The sequence below is a fragment of the Mastigoproctus giganteus genome, chromosome 1 (genome assembly GCF_048544385.1).
Source record: "Mastigoproctus giganteus isolate SK-2022 chromosome 1, ASM4854438v1, whole genome shotgun sequence".
Lineage (NCBI taxonomy): Eukaryota > Metazoa > Arthropoda > Arachnida > Uropygi > Thelyphonidae > Mastigoproctus > Mastigoproctus giganteus.
Genome location: NC_143575.1, coordinates 9,785,901 through 9,807,914, shown reverse-complemented (window position 1 = coordinate 9,807,914; position 22,014 = coordinate 9,785,901). Strand labels below are relative to the sequence as shown.

Here is a 22,014-nt window from a genome sequence, read left to right as displayed (position 1 = left end):
ACATCTTGCATCTGAGGTGACGGACTGCCTGTGCCATCTCAAACTTATGAACCATGTCGCAGTCATCAGCAGTCACTGAGAACCCGACAAGCAGAGTGTATGTGCCTACTGTTGTCTTATTCCTTTTCATTGCTGTTGCCTGTGAAGTAAAATTTAATACATAGTATTACACATTTTTTTAAAATAAATATTTATATAAACATCCTGTCATTTTTAATATGGTTAAGTGGCTGAAGAAATGTCCACCTAACAAGTCAAGTGATGTGCAGCCTAGTACAAGTAGAGATAATGAAAATAATATTAATAAATGCCCTGGCAATGGGCAGACTGACAGCATGAAAAAGAAATCCAAACTTGTTGGACAAGGCAGTATTATGAAGATTATTTAAAATTTGGTTTTATCTGCAATAACCACATGCCATTGATTATTTGTTTTGAAATATCAAATGAATGCATGAAACTGTTGAAACTGAAACAGCACTTAGATTTTGCATCCAAAATACTCAAATAAGCCAAAATAATTTTTCATTAATAAGAAAAAATATTTCGTCTAGAAAAAGTTTTGTAAAGAGTTTTTGTGAGATGTTGCAATGAAGACTTGGTTATGGCTTCAGATGCAGTTGCAAAACTAATAGACAGAATACCCTCATACTATTGGAGAAAAGTTAATACTTCCCACACTAAAAGTAATTACATCTCACCTTTATAAAAAGAAAGAAAGAAAGAAAATCAGCTGCATTTACTCTCCTTATCAAATAATATGGTGAAGCATAGAATTGTGGAAATGGTGAATAATATTAAAGAAACTCTGACAAGACACAGGAGCTACTCTTGCAGACCATCTGCACTGCTCAGAAAACTCCAATATCTGTCTGCACAATTACCCCCAGGTCCTTTTCATTCTTTACCACTCTCAGTGTAGTATCACACAGTTGATACGTTACTCTGGGGGTTACTACTTTCCATATGCAGTACTTTACATTTGTCAATGTAAAACTCCAGTTGCCACCTCTCAGTCCATCTGCTCAACTTTTCTAGATCCTGTTGCAGCAGCATACTACCATTAGTGTCATTAAAAACCCTGCCAACATTTGTATCTGCAAAATTGGACATTAAGTGTGATATACCATCATCAATATCATTAATAAATATAGAAAACAATGGACCCAACACTAATAGCATTAGTCCACAAAGAGCAGTGTCCATTGATTACCACTGTCTTCTGCCACTCAACCATCCTTTATCCATAGCAGCAATTTGCCTCCAATACCACACTGCTCCAATTTGTACAGTAGTCTTCCATGTACAACAGTATCAAAAGCTTTTCTAAGATCCAAGACTTCCCCTTAACTATAACTGAAGTCTTGTCTAGATGATCCTGCACTGCTGCTTTAACTAGTGCCTCCATTACGTTTCCTGACCAGAAGTTAAACTAACATGTCTGTAATTACTTGTAATGCATTCTAAATATTTTTGTACTGCAATTATAGACTAACTCAGCCAACCATAGCACACAATTTACTTTCTCTTCTATTGAAGCCATTTGGTCAAGCCTAATTTTACAAAAATTATAAAAAAAATTTCTAAACAATAAAATAAATGAACCACTCTTAGTGCATACTAAACTTCACTAAATTACATTTCTAGCATTTTTTACAGATTGATTTATGTATAGAATGGAAGTTACAAAAACTTAAAACTGTACAAGGACTTCATAATGACCCTGTGTATATATATATATATATATATATATATATATATATATATATATATATATATACACACACACACACACACACATACACACACACAGATGAGCCAAAACATTATGATCAGCGAGTCATTATGCAAATCGAAATAACTGCAAGTGAACTGCAGCACATGCACCGGTCATGACATGGTATAAAGAAACACCTGATACTGAGCTTCGTTAATCAGCGTTACTCTTGTTCTTCTGATGGGAAAGGCAGCAGACTTAAGTTTGACAAAGGACAAATTGTAATGGCCAGACGACTTGGTCAGAGCATATCTGAAATGGCATGACTGGTGGGGTGCTGATGGTCAGCTGTGGTTAGTACCTACCGAAAGTGATCCAAGGAGGAGGAGGAACCCATGAACCACCAGCAAGGTTTTGGACAACCATGGCTCATCAATGCTTGAGGTGAGCAAAGGCTCTTCCAGATGGTACGTGGCAACAGAAGGACGACTGTGGTGCAACTAGCTTGTAATTGGAATGCTGGTGACAGGAGTAATGCGTCACAACACACGCACAGTACATTGAACCCTACTGAAAATGGAGCGCTACATAGCCGCAGGCTGCTCTGAGTGCCCATGCTAACCGTGGTTCACCGGCAACAGCACCTACAATGGGCACGTGAGCATCGAAACTGGACCTTGAGTGGTTGGAAGAAGGTCATCTGGTCCTAAGAATCATTTCTTGTTGCACCATGTGGACAGCCAGGTACATCATTTACCTGGGGAAATGAGGGCAACTGAAAACACCATGGGACGAAAACAAACCGCTGGCAGCAGTGTCATGCTTTGGGTGATGTTCTGCTGGGATACCCTCGGTCCAGTCTTCCATGTGCCAGACACTCTGTTTACTACCTACCGAAACATAATTTCTGACCAGGTACACCTGGTCAGCAATTATGTTTCAATGGTCTTCCCCTCTGGTGGTGCAGTCTTTCAGCAGGATAATGCGCCATGGCACACTGTCCAGATTGTTCGAGACTGGTTCATGGAATGTTAGGAAGACTTTCAGGTACTGCCCTGGCCTCCAAATTCCCCGGACATCAATCCCATCAAGAATCTGTGGTTTGTGTTGGAACAGCAACTCCGATCTGCAGCGTTTCAACCACGGACCTTACAGGAGTTAAAGGACCTGCTGGTTACGTGTTGGTACCAGATACAAGACATTTAGAAATCTTGTAGCATCCATGGCCTTGTTGGGTATGAGCTGTTTTTGCTGCATGTGGAGGATCATCATCATATTAGGCAGGTGGTCATAATGTTTTAGCTCATCGGGGTGTGTGTGTGTGTGTGTACGCAATAAAATATATAACATTTAAAAAAAAATAAAAAACTAACAAGATGTGGCCTAACTAAGGCTTATCACAATAGAATAACTTTTGTCTCTACTAGAGAAATTCCATTACATCATAGAAAAAAAAAAACAAGTAGTAACAGTTTAAACTGTTGAAGAACTTCATTGTTGAATTGCACAATTACTCCTAAATCTTTTTCTGTCAACTGCCTCAAGGTTGTTGCTTCCCAAGTAATAAAGATATTCTGGGATTACTATTACCCAAATGTAGAACCTTGCATTTTCTAATATTGCACTGTAACTTTCCAGACCAAATGAATACTTGATATCTAGTTCTTGTTTAAGTATACATCTTGGTTACTATAATTTTCCACCCTCTCAACCTTTGTATCATCAGCAAACTTATTTAAAACAAAATATAATTGCTGGAACAAACTTCCATCTGTTGTTGTGGAAGTTGATAGCTTAAATAAATTCAAGGAATTGGACAAACTCTTAGAGGGAATGGATTTGTGAAATTTTTTTTTTGGCTGATGCTACATAAGCTCAAATGCTTGCTTTCTTGCATCACATGCTTCTATTACTACTACTAACCATATTTATTAGTCATGAGCTTGAACCACAGTCCCCTCAAACACTGTGTGCTGTTGCACTCTTACACTTGACCATATTGATCCTGTTTTGATGCCTTTACCAACATTAACAAATATCAGAAACAATAAGGGACTCAGTATCAAATTCTGTGGATTCCACTTGAGACCTAGCTTCAGCCAGAGCAGATATCATTGGATAAATATGTGAAAAGCTATACAGAACAAATTATCAAATATTCCAACTGTAACCAGTAACCTGCACCCCAAAGACTAATGTAGGAGTGAAGCAAGCCTGAAATAAATTGAGAAATAATAAAATAAAGTTCTGTACTACTGCATTTCAAAAAAAAAAACCAAACTGTTTTTGTGGACATCAAAGTACGTGTCTTGTATTTCAAAAAATACTTTTTAATTAAATTTTGTCAAAATAAAATCAGTGAACCACAATGAGCAAGACAGGTGAGCATGCTTATCATGGGGTGTATGTATTATACAGGAAAAGTAAAATTATCATTACATATAAGAATCATTCATTTCTTAAATGACTAATTTTACACCCAGACAGAACTGACCAGTTCTTTAATTTGGCAGGACCCTATGACAACTCCTAGCCTGGGTCCTATTGAAATAATTGGATGTAATTCATGTTGTCATTTTCAATAATGATGAATTGCCTTTTAAAACATTTTAGATGGTGGGGTAAATGTGACTCCATTGTCACCAGAAGTGTCCACAAAAATGATTAATATAAGAATTATATAGAATGTGGCAGTATTCAATATTTCTTACTTTACTAGAGACAGCTCTCAAATATTCAATATTACAATGGGATTGAACATTCATTTTTTCCCTTTATCACTGGTTGCCTTCAGACCAATCTAATTAATCAACTGCAGGTGATTTACTTATTGTTAGGCTGATTCTGAAAGGTAGCCATACTGTGAAAGTCTGCACAAGATTTAAGTTTATCTCATATTTAACGTAATACTTTCTTACAGAGATTATTACAATTTGTTTCCATGGAACATGGCACTGATGGTATTAATAATATTTTTTATTATTATTTTTTTTCTATTCAAATTATCTCAAGATCTGAATAAATTTAACCTTCTACCAAAAGAATTAAATATACCCAAAGTTACTTCCCTTATGTAATACCAACAGTAATCATACAAACAAATAATACAAATATATATTAATAATACAAACTGTTGTCTCCCTGCTTTCTTTAGTATTTGATAAAAAGTTGTTGAAGCAGTTAATGATGTCATCTCTGTACAAAGGGGATGAAAATAATTTGGACGAAGTTGTTCCTTGGAGCCTCTCTGTATAAGTCTGTAAAGGGAAAACTTCTTAACTTATTATACTAGAGGTTTGCTTTTTTCTATTACTCCACTGATGAATTGTGAATATTAGCAAATAAGATTTTTTATGAAACCCTTAAACACGGAAGGCATTAGAACTGATAGTAATTAGTACAATGCATGGGCTGAAAGCTGAGAAGACTTTTCAGATTACAACTGAATTTCTATAAATTGTAATAAGTGGGAAATATGAAGCAAGGTTGTTCCAAAAAACAGAAATAGAAAGGATAAATTAGGAAGAGGTAAAGTTGGTTCTGTTGGTTAAGTTCAACAGTAAATGGATGTTGACTGTTTGCAGAATGTGTCCAGAGTTTGGAAGAGAGCAGAGGAATTGCACATACCAAATCAGAAGAACAGTATCCACAGAAGTAATTACAGAAAAGGCATGCAGCAAACTAAATTATGAAATAGAGAGAGGAGAGACTTTTGTAGGAGACTGGTTTTGAACAGTCTAGAATCGTGAGAGGATTTGAGGGCACCACCCCAGAAGTAGGAAAAATATTCCATGTTATGGAAAATTTTAAATTTGCACAGTATGAATACTTTTTTAGAAGAAAAGTAATGCCAAGAAAAGGCAAAAAATAGATTTTATCAATGCAGAGGCAGTAATTGTGATGTGCTTATGCCATGTGAAATTAGAAGTCAGGTTAATTCCTGATAGATGTGTTCTTTTCTGGAAATTGAGTGTAATTGAAGATAAGCATAAGAGCAGTACTCTTTTTTGGGAGAAAGAGGACAGGTCTAAGTTAAAGAAGGATCAAAATTAAAACTCCATTGGAGAAGTACCTGGAGGACAAGAACAAGGTTTCTCAAGCTGGAATGTAGTGTCATTATCAGCAAAACTATGGATGGTATTTCCAGTCAGTGGAAGGTCATTAAAATAAGAGGTAAAAAGCAAGAGAAAAATGAATACCATCATCAATGAAGTTATAAGGCAGTGTACCATCATCTGCACTGAGTGATCAGAGAGAGAGAGAAAAATGGCTACCTGATTACAAAAAGTGTGCAATCCAAAAGATGCAATTTTGTTTAGAACATTTTTATGCCAAACATAAAAATCCTTAGAAATGTAAAGAGTAACTGCTTGAGTTTTAAAATTTCCAGTGAATTTGTCTAAAGATGAGCAAATTAAGCCAACATATTACCAGTGGATCAAAATTCACATAACTGATCAGTGATCAGATGGAAGGTTTCTAGACAACATAAAAGTTAGCCCTTGATGAAAAAAAAAGTACAGATAAGTGCAACAAGACAATAACTGGGGAGGGAGGGATTTGTTATTCCTCTTTTAGACAAATTTCCATGCAAAAGGAAAAACCAGTGTGATAAGATATGAAAGGCAACACAGAACAGGAGTAAACTCAGAGGCACAGATTTTGAGAACAAAAGGAGACAAGCCATCAGGACCTGGAACTTTCTTGGCATCAAGGTTATTCAGAATTCTAACATCCTTGTGCCTGAAAGCAATAATAGTTACTGAGTAAAGTGTATGGGTTGGGGAGGGAGGAGTTGATTAACCAAGATCTTCCACACAGATTTGTAAGAAAAGCAGGATGCTAGTAAGTCAGCTTTATCATTAGCTGAGGATGCAACAGAACAATCAGGTTGTAACAGAGGTAAAAGTATAGATGGACAGAAGCTGCAGCCCACAGCTCTAGCAAGGGACCAGAATGCACAACTATCATTTGAACAAGAAGCAAGTTTTCTATTCTTAGCCTGTTCACAATCAAGTTTGATTTGTTAACTGTTTCACATTGCTGAAAACTATAGTGCAGGCTACAATTTGAATACACTGGAGATTTGAATACAAGCCAATTATAATATGCTGCATTCTTATCTTAAAGCCTTAGTACATTCATTGGAAAACCAAGGTTTGGATAAAGGATAAAATTAAGGTGGAATATGAAATAATGGACTTCATTCCAACAAGAATAATTTTAAAACAGATTTGTGTAACTACACAACTGAAGCTAGTTGGAGCTGTGAACATTAAAATCACCACAGAAAATTACCTCACTGTTAGGAAAATTAGATTAAAGAAAGTAGAATTTAAAAAAAGGAAACAGTTTTGAATAATTAGCAGAGATTGGAGAATAAAAGAATAGCACAGATGATTAACAGAATAGGTTAGGGAGATTTTAATCTAATACAAAAGAAATATCAAAATAGACATGTGCACAAGTTAATCTTCAAATAAAATGAATCAGAGTAAATAATTTGGCCACCTCAGTGAATAGTTGAGTCAACTACTAATTGGGATTCTAATTTTCTGTAATTAAAACCCACGAAGAATTTTCTTCGTGGGTTTCTACTTTTTGAGAAGAAAGTTTAGAAAAAAAAAGTTTCACATAAAATCTTTCCATGTTTACCTTAGTGTAAAAATATTTCTAAAATAACATATTTTACCCATTCAAGAGTTGTGCATGTTATTTACTCTATAGCTAATCCAAACAATATCATACTGACATAAATGTAAATTAGTGAACTAATTTATAGTAACATTTAGTTCAAATTATTTATTGAAAGTTCAAATTGTTACTTTTGTCCTTTACTAAGGATATTTTAGCCAGCACTTCATTAGTACCAGATGATTCAATGCAATGAGTGCACCGACTGGGCTAGCCAGGTGGATAAAGTGCCTGCTTAGCAACCCAAAGGTTGCGGGTTTGAATCCTGCCTCGGGCTTGGATCAAATGAGGAGTTATTCACACATGAGGAGTTATTCAGGAAGGGGAATGTCGTAGGTGAAGTAAACATTGGCAGTGAGCTAGATTATTTTCTAATAACTGAGAGGAAAGTGGAGGAGAAATTGCTGAGGATAAACATAAAAAAGGCACCTGGGGTGGATGGGATCTATCCAGTTATATTAAAGGAGGCAGCAAAGGAAGTAAGCAAACCCCTAGCCATAATTATGAGAGCTTCTTTGGACTCAGGGGAGGTACCTATGGACTGGAGATGTGCAAATGTAACCCCAATTCACAAAGGAGGATCAAAGGCTGACACAAGTAATTATAGACCTGTTAGTTTAACTTCGGTTCCAGGAAAATTAATGGAGGCACTGGTTAAAGAAGCACTGCAGGATCATCTGGACAAGAATTCAGTTATAGCTCAGACACAGCATGGTTTTGTTAAAGGCAGGTCTTGTCTGACCAATTTGATTGGATACTATGATGTAGTCACAAAAGAACTGGATGCAGGGAATAACTTTGATATTATATATTTGGATCTTAGAAAGGCTTTTGATACTGTTGCGCATGGAAGACTGCTGCACAAATTGGAGAAGTGTGGCATTGGAGGCAAATTGCTGCTATGGATAAAGGGATGGTTGAGTGGCAGAAGACAGAGAGTGGTAATCAATGGACACTGCTCAACGTGGACTAATGTTATTAGTGGAGTTCCTCAGGGTTCAGTGTTGGGTCCATTGTTGTTTTCAGTATTTATAAATGATATTGATGATGGTGTATCAGGCTTAATGTCCAAGTTTGCAGACGATACCAAGGTTGGCAGGGTTGTTAAGGACACTACTGATACTATGCTACTGCAACAGGATCTGGAAAGGTTGAGCAGATGGGCTGAGAGGTGGCAAATGAAGTTTAACATTGACAAATGTAAAGTACTACATATGGGAAACAGTAACCCCAGATCAACGTATCAACTCTGTGGTACTACGCTGACAGTGGTAGAGAATGAAAAGGACCTGGGGGTAATTGTGCAGGCAGATATGAAGTTCTCTGAGCAGTGCAGACGAGCTGCAAGAGTAGCTCATGGTGTCTTGTCAATGATATACAGGAATTTTTCTAGCAGGGATAAGGATGTGATTATTCCCTTGTATAAGGCATTGGTCAGGCCACACCTTGAGTACTGTATACAGGTCTGGAGGCCTCATTTCAAGAAGGATGTAGAGCTGCTCGAACGAGTACAGAGAAGGGCAACAAGATTAGTGAATGGAACAAAGGGTTGCACTTACGAAGAAAGGCTTAAGTTTTGCAAATTACAGAGCCTGGAGACTAGGCATCGGCGAGGTGATCTGATAGAGGTGTATAAGGCTTTGAATGGCTTGAGCATGCTCAATGCCGATGGGATTCTTCCTCTTGCTCAGAATAATCACCTGAGAGGGCATAAATTCAAATTGAGGAAGGACGGATGTCGGATAGATGTGCGGAAATTTGCCTTTAGCCAGCGGGCAGTTGGTTTGTGGAATAGACTCCCATCGCTTGTTGTTGAAGTTGATAGCCTAAATAAATTTAAGGCTCAGCTGGACAGGTATTTCGAACGAAAGGAGGGGCGAAATGGGAGTAGTGGTTTTTTTTTTTTTTTTGGCTGATGCTGAATAAGCTTGCTTTCTTGCATCATATGCCTCTACTAATGCTAATGCAAAGTACTGCAAAAACCTTGGGAGGTGCATTATGGCCACAGAAGCCGATGCACCAACAACCACTAAATAAAAAAAATAATAAAAAAGCAATGAGTGCTATGTGAGAATGCCACTTTGAAGGCTAAGTAGTTATATAAGTAGCTTTTTTGAAAATGCTGTGATAATTACAGAAAATAAAAAGTTCCATGCCAGAGAAAATAGGCAACATATTTAAGAATTAAAAAATAATAATAAAATAAAAATTAGTGACAGAAAGGACTTGTTTACAACTGTCAAAATCAAGGAAGGCTAATAAGTAAACCAAGCCAAGAAAGAACACGGGCGAGTAGGTTGGCTGGTTCGTTAGTAACCTAAGTAATTCAAGCTGTGATAATTAATGTGTACAAAGAACAAATATTCATAACATATGTTCTGCTTGGCAAGATGAAATACCAGAATTCTCAGTAAAAAACATCTGTTTGAAATCAACTTGCCCTGATATTGAAAGAAACTTTAAATTTCTCTGACTACAATCGTCAAAAAAGAATATGCAGATCTTCCCACTTAATAGGCATACTTGCACATGTTTACCGAACAAGATGACAAAGGTGACAAATGCTCATTTTGGAATATTTTGTGAGCACCTGTCAAATATTACTTAGCTTTGCCTTAACTATTAATAAATATCTTTTATTTCTATTTTTTGTGATGGTAGTCATTAATGTAATATACCATCATGAAAAAGGGTTAGAAGTGAAATTCCTAGGTGATGCACTTTCTTTGAACACTTTCTGGATGGTATTTAATGTATAAAATAAATGATTTTGGCAACACTGATAGTGTTCTTTACAAATAATCTGACTATAAACAGACTAAAACAAAATAGTGCTAATATCACCAGAGAGTTCTAGCACAAATAATATTATTTATATTTAATTTAGGATATGCTATCAAAATATTTAGGATATACTATCCATGTTTAGGATATGCTATTGAAAGCAAGAATGAATTTTGATAAAGCAATTTATAAAATAAACTACTATCAAATCAAATAAGGCTTACTTGTTCATCCAAGAAAATGTAAGGCGTGAAAAGAGTGAAACATTATAAAGCGGGCACACTTTTTGCTGGAAAAAAACAATACACAATTTTTTTTTAAAAATTATATCATTAAAAAACTAGGTATAACAATATGAAAGAATAATCTGGAATATATAAACAGGAATATATATTCCTTAAAATAATAATCTGGAATATATATAAGGAATATATATTCCTTAAAATGAATAACTGACAAATTAATATTCCTACAATGATCTTTTAAAAATCTCACTGCTATTTTTAAGTTACATTACACTGGTGTTCAAAAGAAAGTACATCACCCCTTAAAATTGTAATTGTCGTCCGAATAACGTAAGTATATGGCAATATTTCTTACAGATTGCATCAGATAAGATTGACACGTGCTGACAATATTGCATCAGCACGTGTCAATATTGCATCAGCTGTTACTTTCAGCTATATAAGCACGCTCTGCAAGAGTTGCAGTCATTCCTTGCTATGTCAGGATGGCAAGTTATAATGTGCAGTTGACGCCACCGCCACGAAGAAAGAGTGCTATTGTTGATTTAAATGAGAAAAATGTTCTTCCCGTTATATTGTTTATATGAGTGTCTTGTAATCAGTTGATAGTGAGCAGATTTCTTTCCAAACCTCAAGAATACTAGTTCTTGCTGATAAGAAAAAAGGAACCAGATGCAAACTAGTCTATGCCAAAATAGGACAGCATTCTGAAGTGCTTATGCCTTAAAAACCATAAAGCTTTTTCGTCTGAGCTGAAAAGAGAATGGGAAGAACATACAGGAGTGGTAGAAAGTGCAGTAACAGTCAGAAGGCTGTCTCTTCAAAAATGGACTTTTAGCCCATCGTAGTAGCGGCATGTGATGCAAGAAAGCAAGTGAATGAGCTTATGCAGAATCAGCCAAAAAAAAAAAAAGAAACACACCATTCCCTCCAAATGCCTGTCCAGATGGAAGTTTGTTCCAGCATTTAACCAGCCGCTGGCTAAAGGCAAATTTCCGCACATCTATTCTACATCTGTCTTCCCTTAATTTGAATTTATGCCCCCTTAGGTTCGTAATCTGAACAAGTGGAAGGATCCCATCAGAATTCAGCGTGCTCAACCCATTCATACTAAGAAGCCCCTCTTCACACAAAAAATGAAAAGGGCTGATTAATTTGGTGTAAGGAGCATGTCAAATGGACCCCTGAGCAGTGGAAGTCAGTTATTTTCTCAGATGAGAAGAAATTCAACCAGCATGGCTATGATGGAAGACAAATGATTTGCCATAGACATGGTGAATAATACTATCCAGACTGTATGGTGTTTACAGTGAAATTCCCTACCAGCCAAATGATATAGAGGATGCATTTTGTATCGCAGAGCAGGTCACCTGCAGTTTATAAAAAGGTTCCGTAAATGCCAATGGATACCTGGCTATATTGGAAGGCAAATTGCTGCCAATCATTAGAAACCATTTCAACCTGCCAAGTAACTGCATCTTTCAGGATGACTTTGCTCCTTGTCATTGGGCAAGAAGTGTAAGTAGGCACTTGTGTAGTTACTTTAGCTTCATTTCTGCATTAGAGGTGCGACAGTAATGTGTTTACATTTGTTACAGGTGAAAAAAAATGGTTGGAAGAACGATCCATTACAACTCTTAGCTGGCCAGGAAACAGCTCTGATCTGAATCCTATAGAACTGTTGGCATCGTGTGGAATCTGCAGTTGGCAGAAAGAAAGAAAAAACCCTTTGTGAACTTCAAGAAGCCATAATGTTTGGGACCGTGAACTACCAGTTGATTATCTTCAGAAATTGATCTTGTCAATGCCTTGACAGTGTGCTGCTGTCATCAGGGCTAGAAGTGGTTCAACTAAATATTACTTTGCACCTGGTGAACTTTTCATTTTGTTTTCCATTTAAAATGATAAACTGAACAAATTGAGGGCTTCTGATAAATTTCAGCCATAATTGTAGTATTTACCAAAACTGTTGTAAAAAGGTGACAAATGCTCATTTTGGAATATTTTGAGAGCACCTGTCAAATATTACTTAGCTTTGCCTTAACTATTAATAAATATCTTTTATTTCTAATGCTAGTCATTAATGTAACATACCATTGTGAAAAAGGGTTAGAAGTGAAATTCCTAGGTGATGCACTTTCTTTGAACACTTTCTGGATGGTATTTAATGTACAAAAATGATTTTGGCAACACTGATAGTGTTCTTTACAAATAATCCGAAAGGAAATAAATGTTCAACCTTTTATTGCAGACTAAAGAAACACTAGGATTTATAGCACCCTTAATTCTAAGAAGAGTATGTGACTCAAAAGTTACTTACTTGTGTAAACATTCTTGGAGATGGGGTTTCTACAAAACCTGAGAGAATCAACTGAAGCAACCTTAGTGTCAATATTGCTATCTGGACAAAAAATATTACTTTCTGTGTTTTATCCTAGGGAAACAAAAAAAAAAAATCTTTAAACAGGTTTAGAAAAACTTACCAAAGGAAGTTTGTAATACATGAATTTAATGATCACCAAATATCTTAATTTATTTTAAAAATTAAAAAGGGAAAAAATTAGTTGTCAAGATCACAGGCTTGTACTAAATATTTAAAAGAATATTAGAATTCAAACTTACAAAATTCATGTTATCAGGAACATGTAAATCTTATTTCCTGCAGTGTTTGAACAAGATTGGCAAGAATTTCAAAGTTGATTTTATACCATTCTTTCCTTTCCTTTATGATTCTGACAATCCAATCTTGCACCTAACCTTGGCTGGAAGAATTGCCATTTCTAGATTTTTTGCTTGTCACTTGAAGGCCAGCATTTCATTTGGAACAATTATGGTCAATACACAATTTCATTTGTCTAAACTAATGTTTATGTCCAAGCCAGTTCAATGAAGTTGGTACTGTTTTTTTTTTTTTTTTTTTTAAAGCCAATTAGAGAAATTTTGCATTAAAACTACTCCATGCATGGTCAATGAATGAAAGACTTTTTTACATGGACTATTGTTAATGGGCTCTGTGTGCATTATGTTAAATTGATAACGTTTTTTCAGATTATTTTTATTATCACCTTATGGAATTATTGTACAGAAGAAACTTGGCTCACTGAATAATGGAGGGAGGGATGGGAAAGTGGCCTTGCCAGTGTTTTTCAATGGTTGAGAATGCTTTGCCCTGATATAAAATTTCTTCCACAATATCAATAAAATGTATATCACTGTTATAACCATTATGAGAGATGTGTTTTTTAGAAAAAACTTACCATTGTTATCTAGGCTAAATTTCAAAGTGAATTGTAAAGAACAGCCTCTTCTGCATGTCTGGTTCCCTCTATTGAAGGGGGAAGGACAGATGGAAAAATGTCTGGGTTGGTTGGTTGCTTGCTTGGATTTTTGGCACAGTGCATCACATCATATGGTCTTTATCAAATGTTACATGTAAAAAAGTGTTTATGGACTAGCTGAAAAAGGCTGAACACTGATTTTAATATATAAATGCTTATTAAATTCCAATAAAAAATTAGGTGTAAAACTTCATTAATAGAGACCTTTTAAACATCTGGTAGTATGCAATGCTTCTGACAGTAACCATATATTCAAGCTAATACTGAAAGAAATAAAGTAAACTAACTCAGTTCAACGATTTATCTAAGCTATTCTAGCATTAGCATTTACAATTATAACAGCTCTCAGCCACAGGACAACTTCAGAAAGTGAATTTTTTCCCTGCTTAGTCTTATAAATGCATAACACATTTCATGTATTTTACAAATGCTTTGATTTTCTAAAATCATCAATTTTATATAATTTCTCATTGGTTCTCAATTTTCTGGTTTATTAAAAACATGAACAAAATCAATAAATAAATAAATTCATTCAAGTAAATTTTGGCCTCTTTCACAATGAAAGAAATTTAATTAATTCTGCTTTAAAAGCAGAGCAGTTATAATTTTGTTATGGAAGGGAAGAATTTAATGGGTGAAATCAAATTATTAAAATTAATTTTTTATTTAATCTGCTTATCATTAGGTTTTATTTTAGATTACTATCAAAGCAACTCATGCCACAAAGCATCCATCTAAAAATTAGATCATGTAATGCCACCTGATTTTTGGGATGAAAAACTATTTCCTCACTAATCTAATGTAGAGATTAGCTTACCATCAGGATATTTTATAATATGTGGGCATAGCCAAGTTAGCGAGGGTGCATAGGTACATGCGCCTTGAGTGACCAGGGTTCAAGTCTGACTGCTAAATATGGTACTGTTTGCTGTATTCTCTCTATCTTGTGTACTCCTCTGACCATGTGGTCATCCTGGAGTATAAACAGTTTATTTATTATGGTCTCAGACATTCCCATACTGTTTACGGTATTTTCTAATAGAACCTGTGTGTGTCAAATATATTAACTTTCTATAATATCCTCAACACCATAGCTTTGCAAAGTTAATGCTCAAGAACAAATTTCTTAGCAAGTGAAATATAATTAAAACCAATAACACTAAATTATGAACACAAAAAATATTCAAATTAAATATTATTCTTCAAATGTGAAGAATGACAGTACAAAATCAATTTATTTAAATTCTAGTACTAAAAATCAGATGGGCATAAAACTATACTTACAATCCAAATTTCTTTTAATAAGTATGAATAAATTAAAAGAACTGATGACAAACTTTGGAGAATCCAAAAAACTGGCAAAACTACTGATGCTCTCACACCTTTCCGTCGAGCATATAGGAGTATTGACATTGCAAGAAGCTGCAAGATAATTTTTACAGTAATGAGAAGTCACTTTCCAAAATATTCGCTTGGTAAACATACTGAGAAAATCTATTCACCACTTATCCCCAAAAATATTTCTGAAGTTTTTCTTTGATAATTTTAAGATATGCTAATATTAATATAAAATAAATAAATATGAATAATAATAGCTAATAACAAAATAATGCTTTGCAACATTATGACTGTAATACCATCACACAGCCTACTTTGTTTCATTTTTGTCTCTTATAACCATATAAAACTAAAGTTTAGTATGGCAAATATTTTTACTTTTTAAGTACAGCTAAATGCTTCTGGTGCAGAATTTGGGGGGGGGAACCATTACAGAAATCTCCAGATTAAAGTTTTATCCAGATGTCTTACTGTTAACTGAATAACAGAATAATGCAGAATTGTTTATACACAAATTTTTTACAAATTCATTGGTAAAAGGTCACAACTAGCCATTTTTGTCAAGCTGTCTTTGAAATACTATATTAACATGTTCACAGTAACTCTCATTACATGAATTTAAAGTTTTGGTTCAACCATACTAAGCTCAGTTAGCATTAGGTTGCTGACATCTTACAAATTTAATTAGTTACACAAATTGTACTCATGTGTGAATGAATGCCATGCCACCACCCCTGCTCACATTGTTTTACACCTTGGTGGTCACCTAATATGACAAAATTTGATTACTAAAATGGTTCTTAAAAATAATGATTAGAAAACAGAGGAAACTAAGTGAAATTTTAAAAAAGGTTTTTAAAATAGTTTTCACACACTTACAACTGTAATGAAATCCACTAGAGGTGCAAGAAGCTGGGCTACAACTACTTTTGTCTGGGTATCTTTAACAATAAGAATTGTCAAAATTGTTAAATGCAGAAGAGAGAGAAGATTGTTTAGGAGCTGAAAAATAATGTCACAAATTAGAGTTATTAGAGATAAATGTTTAAATCTGAATTAAAATGACACCAATTACACAATTAAACCATAATTCATATGCTTTGGCCCTAAGCAAAAGCATGTAATGGAGTCCAAAATATACAATTATAGATTTTTATCTTCACAAAAGGAAAAAAGGTTCCCTTTGATGACAAGGGTCCAAGCCATGGCTTATGCTTAAACCAATTAGTTGATTAATCAGCAGGAGGTGAAACACTCAAGGAAAAAATTCTCCCATTGATGGAATTCAAAATTAGAGCTTTCCCCTAAACAAGTAAAAAGTCACTAAAAATTATACAGTTTCCCATTTAAACATTGCTTAAATGGGAAAATCTTTAATTTATTTAGATTGGAATTAATCACTATCAGTAAACAAGTCTGGACTGGTGCATCATAAATCATTATTTGAAAGATTATTCTGATTTAATCTAATTTAAAGATGAAAGTTTAATTAATATGTAATTATATACAGCTGACTATAATTGTATTAATCCTTGATCATCCAATTACAAACATGCTTGTTAACACCACAGATCTTACCAACTTTGATACATTAATCCAGGTCCATAGATTTGGAGGTGCATTGCTGGATTTTATCTTCTTGAATTTCCATGGTGCAAGAAACCACAGAACAAAGCAAGGAATATACACAAGTACTGTCTGTTGGAAACATGGTGTGAAGTCAGGAAAGGTAGAATTAGAATGCAAATTACTCCAGCTGCTACTATTCTGTAAAAGAAATAAATGTAAATATTAATAGCAAATAAAAATTGGTCTTTAATACTTTCTAGTTAGTCATTGACATTAAACTCTGATACTAGTTTCATCCTAATCTAAATTTCAAAATCCTTTTAATGCAAGGCCCACTTTTTCATGACAGTTGTACCAGAGCCCAAACATTGTCCCCTCAATCAACATATTCACTATGAGCAGCAAGATAAAAAAACACTTTGCTGTAATAACTTTATGCAATCACTGTAAGGAGTAAAACTTTTTAGCTTTAAATTTTGTGCACTCCCAATGAATCCCCCATTGAGTAGGAGCACAAACCTTAGGGGAGAGGTCATGATATAATCCAAACTATTTTTATTTATGATACCCTGATAAAAAAAAAAAAAAACTCTTCCTATAAAAATGAATTGTAACAAACTGAGTCCACCTTGAACAATTGAGTCCAGAACACAGTACACCTTCAAGAAAGCTTTGAGGCATTGTGGCACCATCACCAATCACTGTCAGTACACACAAATCAGGGCTGGTGCACATAAATCCAACATCTATTTGTAAAATTAGTTTATGTTGCTCAATGTTTGCTGTAGTTAAGGTTGGATGCATAGAGTATAGCCTACTGATAGGAAAAACTAAGCCAATTTCTAAATAGCTGAAGACAGAAAATTAAGTAATACAAAATGGAAACATTAAGGAGAACCTTTGAAAATAGCAAAAAGAAAATAAGACATTAGTTATGGCTTTATGAGTACTGTTAATGATAAAGAACATCCTCTGTGTATTGTTGAATCCTCCATTACTTGCATCTCTAAATGCAACAAATTTAGCTACTGAGGTTAAAGAGAACAAGGCTCTAAGAGAGGATGGTATACATTCAGTTATATTTAAAAAAAGCTACATGTGAGTGCATCAAACCATTTGAAATGTTAATGAGAGCAACACTGGATTATGGAATGATCCCCTCAGACCAGAGAAGTGCAAATAATCTCCTTAGTCCACAAAGGTGGTGCTAAAGAAGTTGGGTAACTAAGCTCAGGGGCTCACATCTAGTGAGTATGGGCTTGGCTGTGTGCTGAGCTGGATATCATATGTCTCTCATTCAGAATTTTTTTTTTTTTTCCTGCTGGTGCAGCATAAGCTGCAGGTTTCCTTACACCATCAGCTAATAATAATAATAAATAAGCCAGTGAGTGACTTCCATGGTGGGGAAGACCAGAGTATGTTATTATTATTATCAGCCATATGGCGCAAGAAAGCCTGAGGCTTATGCCACACCAGCCAAAAAAATTCCAGAGTTACCCTGAGTGAGAGAGAGAGAAGCAGAAAGGAGTCAACCAAGAAAGAAGAACGATGATATCCAGCTCAGGAACCTAGATGCACCAAGCCCATACCCACCAGATGTGAGCCCCTGGGGTGAAATTTTTTGTTAAGGATATGATTCAGGACCATCTCAACAAGAATGGTATCTTGAATAGTTCCCAGCATGGATTTATTAAGGGAATGTCATCTATAACCAACCTAGTAATACTATTATGCATTAAACAGTTGGATGCAAGTAACAATTTAAGATTACATATCTAGACTTCTAGCAAAGCTATTGATACCATCCTACTGTATAAACCAAAAATTAGACTTACTCGTAAGATTCTATGTTGGATTTCAGGCTGGCTAAAAGATATGAGACAGGGAGGTTGTCATAAATGGTCATCTTCATGGTAGATTTGTGTAAGAAGTGGGTCCCTCAAGAACCAATGTTAGGTTCACTCCTATTTCTAATTTTTATAAATAAATTTGACAAGCATATCTAAGGGAAGCTTGTCAAAGTTTGCTAATGATTTGAAATTAGCAAAGGCAGTTAATTTGAGTCAGGTTTTGATGCTTCAAGAAGACTTCATTTGGTTGTATATGCAACCTGAAAAATGGTAAGTGAAGTTCAATTCTTTTGAATAAGGGTACATTTGTAGAACAAAAATCCTAAAGTCAAATATAAGCTGGGGAGAGAAGCTAAAAGGTGATTCAACACAAAAAGACATTATTATTATTATTAATAGCCATATGATGCAAGGAAGCCTGAGGCTTATGCTGCACCAGCCAAAAAAAATTGAGTTACCCTGAGAGAGAGAAAATCACCAAGGAAGAAAAGAATGATGATATCCAGCTCAGGACCCTGGGTGTGCCAAGCCCATGCTCACAAAATGTGAGTCCCGGGGGTTAATGTTATGATTCATCTGACATGAAATTTTCCATGCAATGTAAACATGCAGCTAGCAAGGCTGCATGTTTACATTGCATGGAAAATGTCTCAGTCAGATCACCTAGTCTCCAGATGCTGCAATTTGCAGAACAGAAGGATTTTCTTGGAAAGAACTTGGCACCCCTTTGTTCCCCTCACTAATCTCATTGCACATCTTTGTACCTGTTCCAGCAGCATTACATCCTTTCTAAAATGAGACCTCCAGATGTGTATAGGGTACTCAAGATGTGGCTTGACTATTGCCTTATACAATGAATGGGATAATCACCTCCTTATCCCAGCTGGAAAAATTAGTGTATCATTGACAAAACCCCATGAGCTGTCTTGGCAGCCTGTCTGCACCACTCAGAGAACTTCAATGCCAGACTACCCAATTACACCAGATCCTTTTCATTTTCCACTACTGAGTGTAGTACCATACACATACAATCGATGTTACTTTGGGATTACTGCTACCCATACGTAGCACTTTCTCAGCCCATTTGCCTAATTATTCTAAATCTTGCTGCAGCACCATAGTCATTAAGCACTCTGCCAACCTTTGTATCCTCTGCAAACCTAGATATTAAGCCTAATATACCTTCATCAATAAATACAGAAAACAATGCCCAGCAGAGGCGTAGCTAGGGTTTTTGGCATGTTATGGCAAATTCATAGCTACGTGCCTTTTTGCGATAATTGGTAAAATTATTGTAAAAAGGCACATAAATAAAATTATAACAAATAATAAAGCTTCTGTACCAGGTACAGTGTGTCCTGCCACTAGCATATTTAACATTTAAGAGTCATTTTACATTTTAATTTTTTAAATGGGAGGCATTAAAAGCATTTTAATTTTCTGATATTAATAAAATTCATGGATTCAATAATATAACAGTTTTTATTTTGTTAATAGCAATTACATATCTGAAATATTGAAAGTATTGGTCTGTGATGACTAAAGTAGAATATATAATTTTTACATTGCAAAGATTTTAGTTCACAACTGAATACACCATCTATAGTTGTTCCATTATGTGTAATATTTATCAAAAGATCTGATGACATCTCATTTGAAAAATTTTTTTTAAAAATGTGCAGAACTATTTTCCAGCCTCAGTTTTTGTAAACAAAAAATTACATTCAATCTGAAAACACCAGGTGACTTGAAAACAGATGCATTTTCAAATTAACACTTTTCCTAGTTTCCAAAAGTTTTGTACCTATTATTGTTTTCCATATGGTGCAAGGAAGCCTGAGGTTTATGCTGCACTAGCTGAAAAAAAAAAAATTCTGAATTACCCTAGGGGGGGGAGGAAGAGAGAGAGAGAGAGAGAGAGAGAGAGAAAGAAGTAGAAGGGAATCACCAAGAAAGAAAAGAATGATGATATCCAGCTCAGGAATTAAAACCTTAATGTTTCTGTTTCTAAATTCCTTAGCTTTCAATGATATGCTATACATCCACATTATCCCATTCATTATGGGAGAAAATTTCCTTAAATCACATATTCATATTTTCCACTATCCTGGAAAAACTACTGCAATTTTCTGAGTTTTGAAAGTTTTTCTTTTAGTATAGAGCTAAGATGAAGCTCCAGGCAAAATTTCATTAAATTTGGTCCAGTAGATGATAAATTATTGTTGCCATCATACAAGTATGACACTGCAATACAAATTACAATAATTCTCTTCTGGCAGAAGCTGACGTCACTACCTAACACTTTTTCGTTATAAAATTTTTGAAATAGCACCAGTAAAAACATTTTTAACATCAATAAGTACAGTCTGACCCTTGTTTAATGATCTTTATAGAGATTTTTCTGTTTAGCAATTTTTTTTAATTCCCCTTTGTAATTACATTTAAATTAGCATCTGTAGAACAAAAATTTTTTATATGAGATTGAGGTTAGTGGATTACAAGAGACTTAATTGGGTATGCATTGTTTGCCCCTCTGGCCTTCAAGAAACTTAGGCAATAGTGCTGTTGCTGAACACAATGGTAATCTCTTTAGCTTAAGAGATTAGCATATGCAACTTAGTGGTACCCATAAAACTTATCCAACTACCTGTCTCACATTTTATTGGATACTATGATGTGGTTACAAAGGAACTGGATGCAAAAAATAATTTTGATATCATATACTTGAATTTCAGGAAAGCTTTTGATACTATTGCACATGGAAGACTACTGTACAAGTTGGAGCAGTATGGTATTAAGGGCAAGTTGCTACAATGGATAAAAAGATGGTTGAGTGGGAAAAGACAGTGGCGATCAATGGACACTACTCTTCATGGACTATTGTTATTAGTACAGTCCCACAGGGACTGTACTAATAACAATAGTCCAGTGTTGGGCCTTGTTTTTTATATTTATCAATGATATTGATGAAGGTATATCAGGCTGGCTTAATGTCCAAGTACACAGATAATACAAAGGTTGGCAGGGTTGTTAATGTTAATGACAGTAATGGCAGTGTGCTAGTGCAACAGGATCTAGAAAATTTGGGCAGATGGGCTGAGAAGTGGCAACTGAAGTTTAACATTGACAAATGCGAAGTACTGCACATGGGTAGAAGTAACCCCAGAGGAATGCTTACTGTGGTACTACACTTATGGTAGAAAATGAAAGACCTGGGGGTAATAGTGCAGTCAGATATGAAGTTTTCTGAGCAATGTAGACAGGCGGCAAGAGCAAGTCATGGGGTTTTGTCAATGATATACAGTGATTATCCCTTTGTATAAGGCAATGATCAGGCCACACCTTGAGTACAGGTCTGGAGGCCTCATTTTAGGAAGGATGTAGATTTGCTTGAGAGTGTACAGAGAAGGGCAAGAAGATTGGTGAGGAGAATGAAGAGATCCTCTTACCAAAAGAGGCTTAAGTCCTGCAAATTGCAG

At 35.2% G+C, this 22,014-nt stretch overlaps 1 protein-coding gene across 1 annotated transcript in view; it reads right to left on the bottom strand.

The window, feature by feature from the left end:
* Positions 1-22,014, bottom strand: part of LOC150090543 (ATP-binding cassette sub-family C member 1-like) — a 198,292-nt gene that overhangs the window by 163,907 nt on the left and 12,371 nt on the right. Inside the window, exons 2-7 of the mRNA XM_090378813.1 lie at positions 16,695-16,883; positions 15,996-16,118; positions 15,063-15,200; positions 12,761-12,874; positions 10,420-10,484; positions 4,849-4,974 (exon numbers count right to left, since the gene is read on the bottom strand). Of these exons, the coding sequence (XP_090234939.1) occupies positions 4,849-4,974; positions 10,420-10,484; positions 12,761-12,874; positions 15,063-15,200; positions 15,996-16,118; positions 16,695-16,883 (755 nt within the window). The remainder of the gene's footprint in view (positions 1-4,848; positions 4,975-10,419; positions 10,485-12,760; positions 12,875-15,062; positions 15,201-15,995; positions 16,119-16,694; positions 16,884-22,014) is intronic.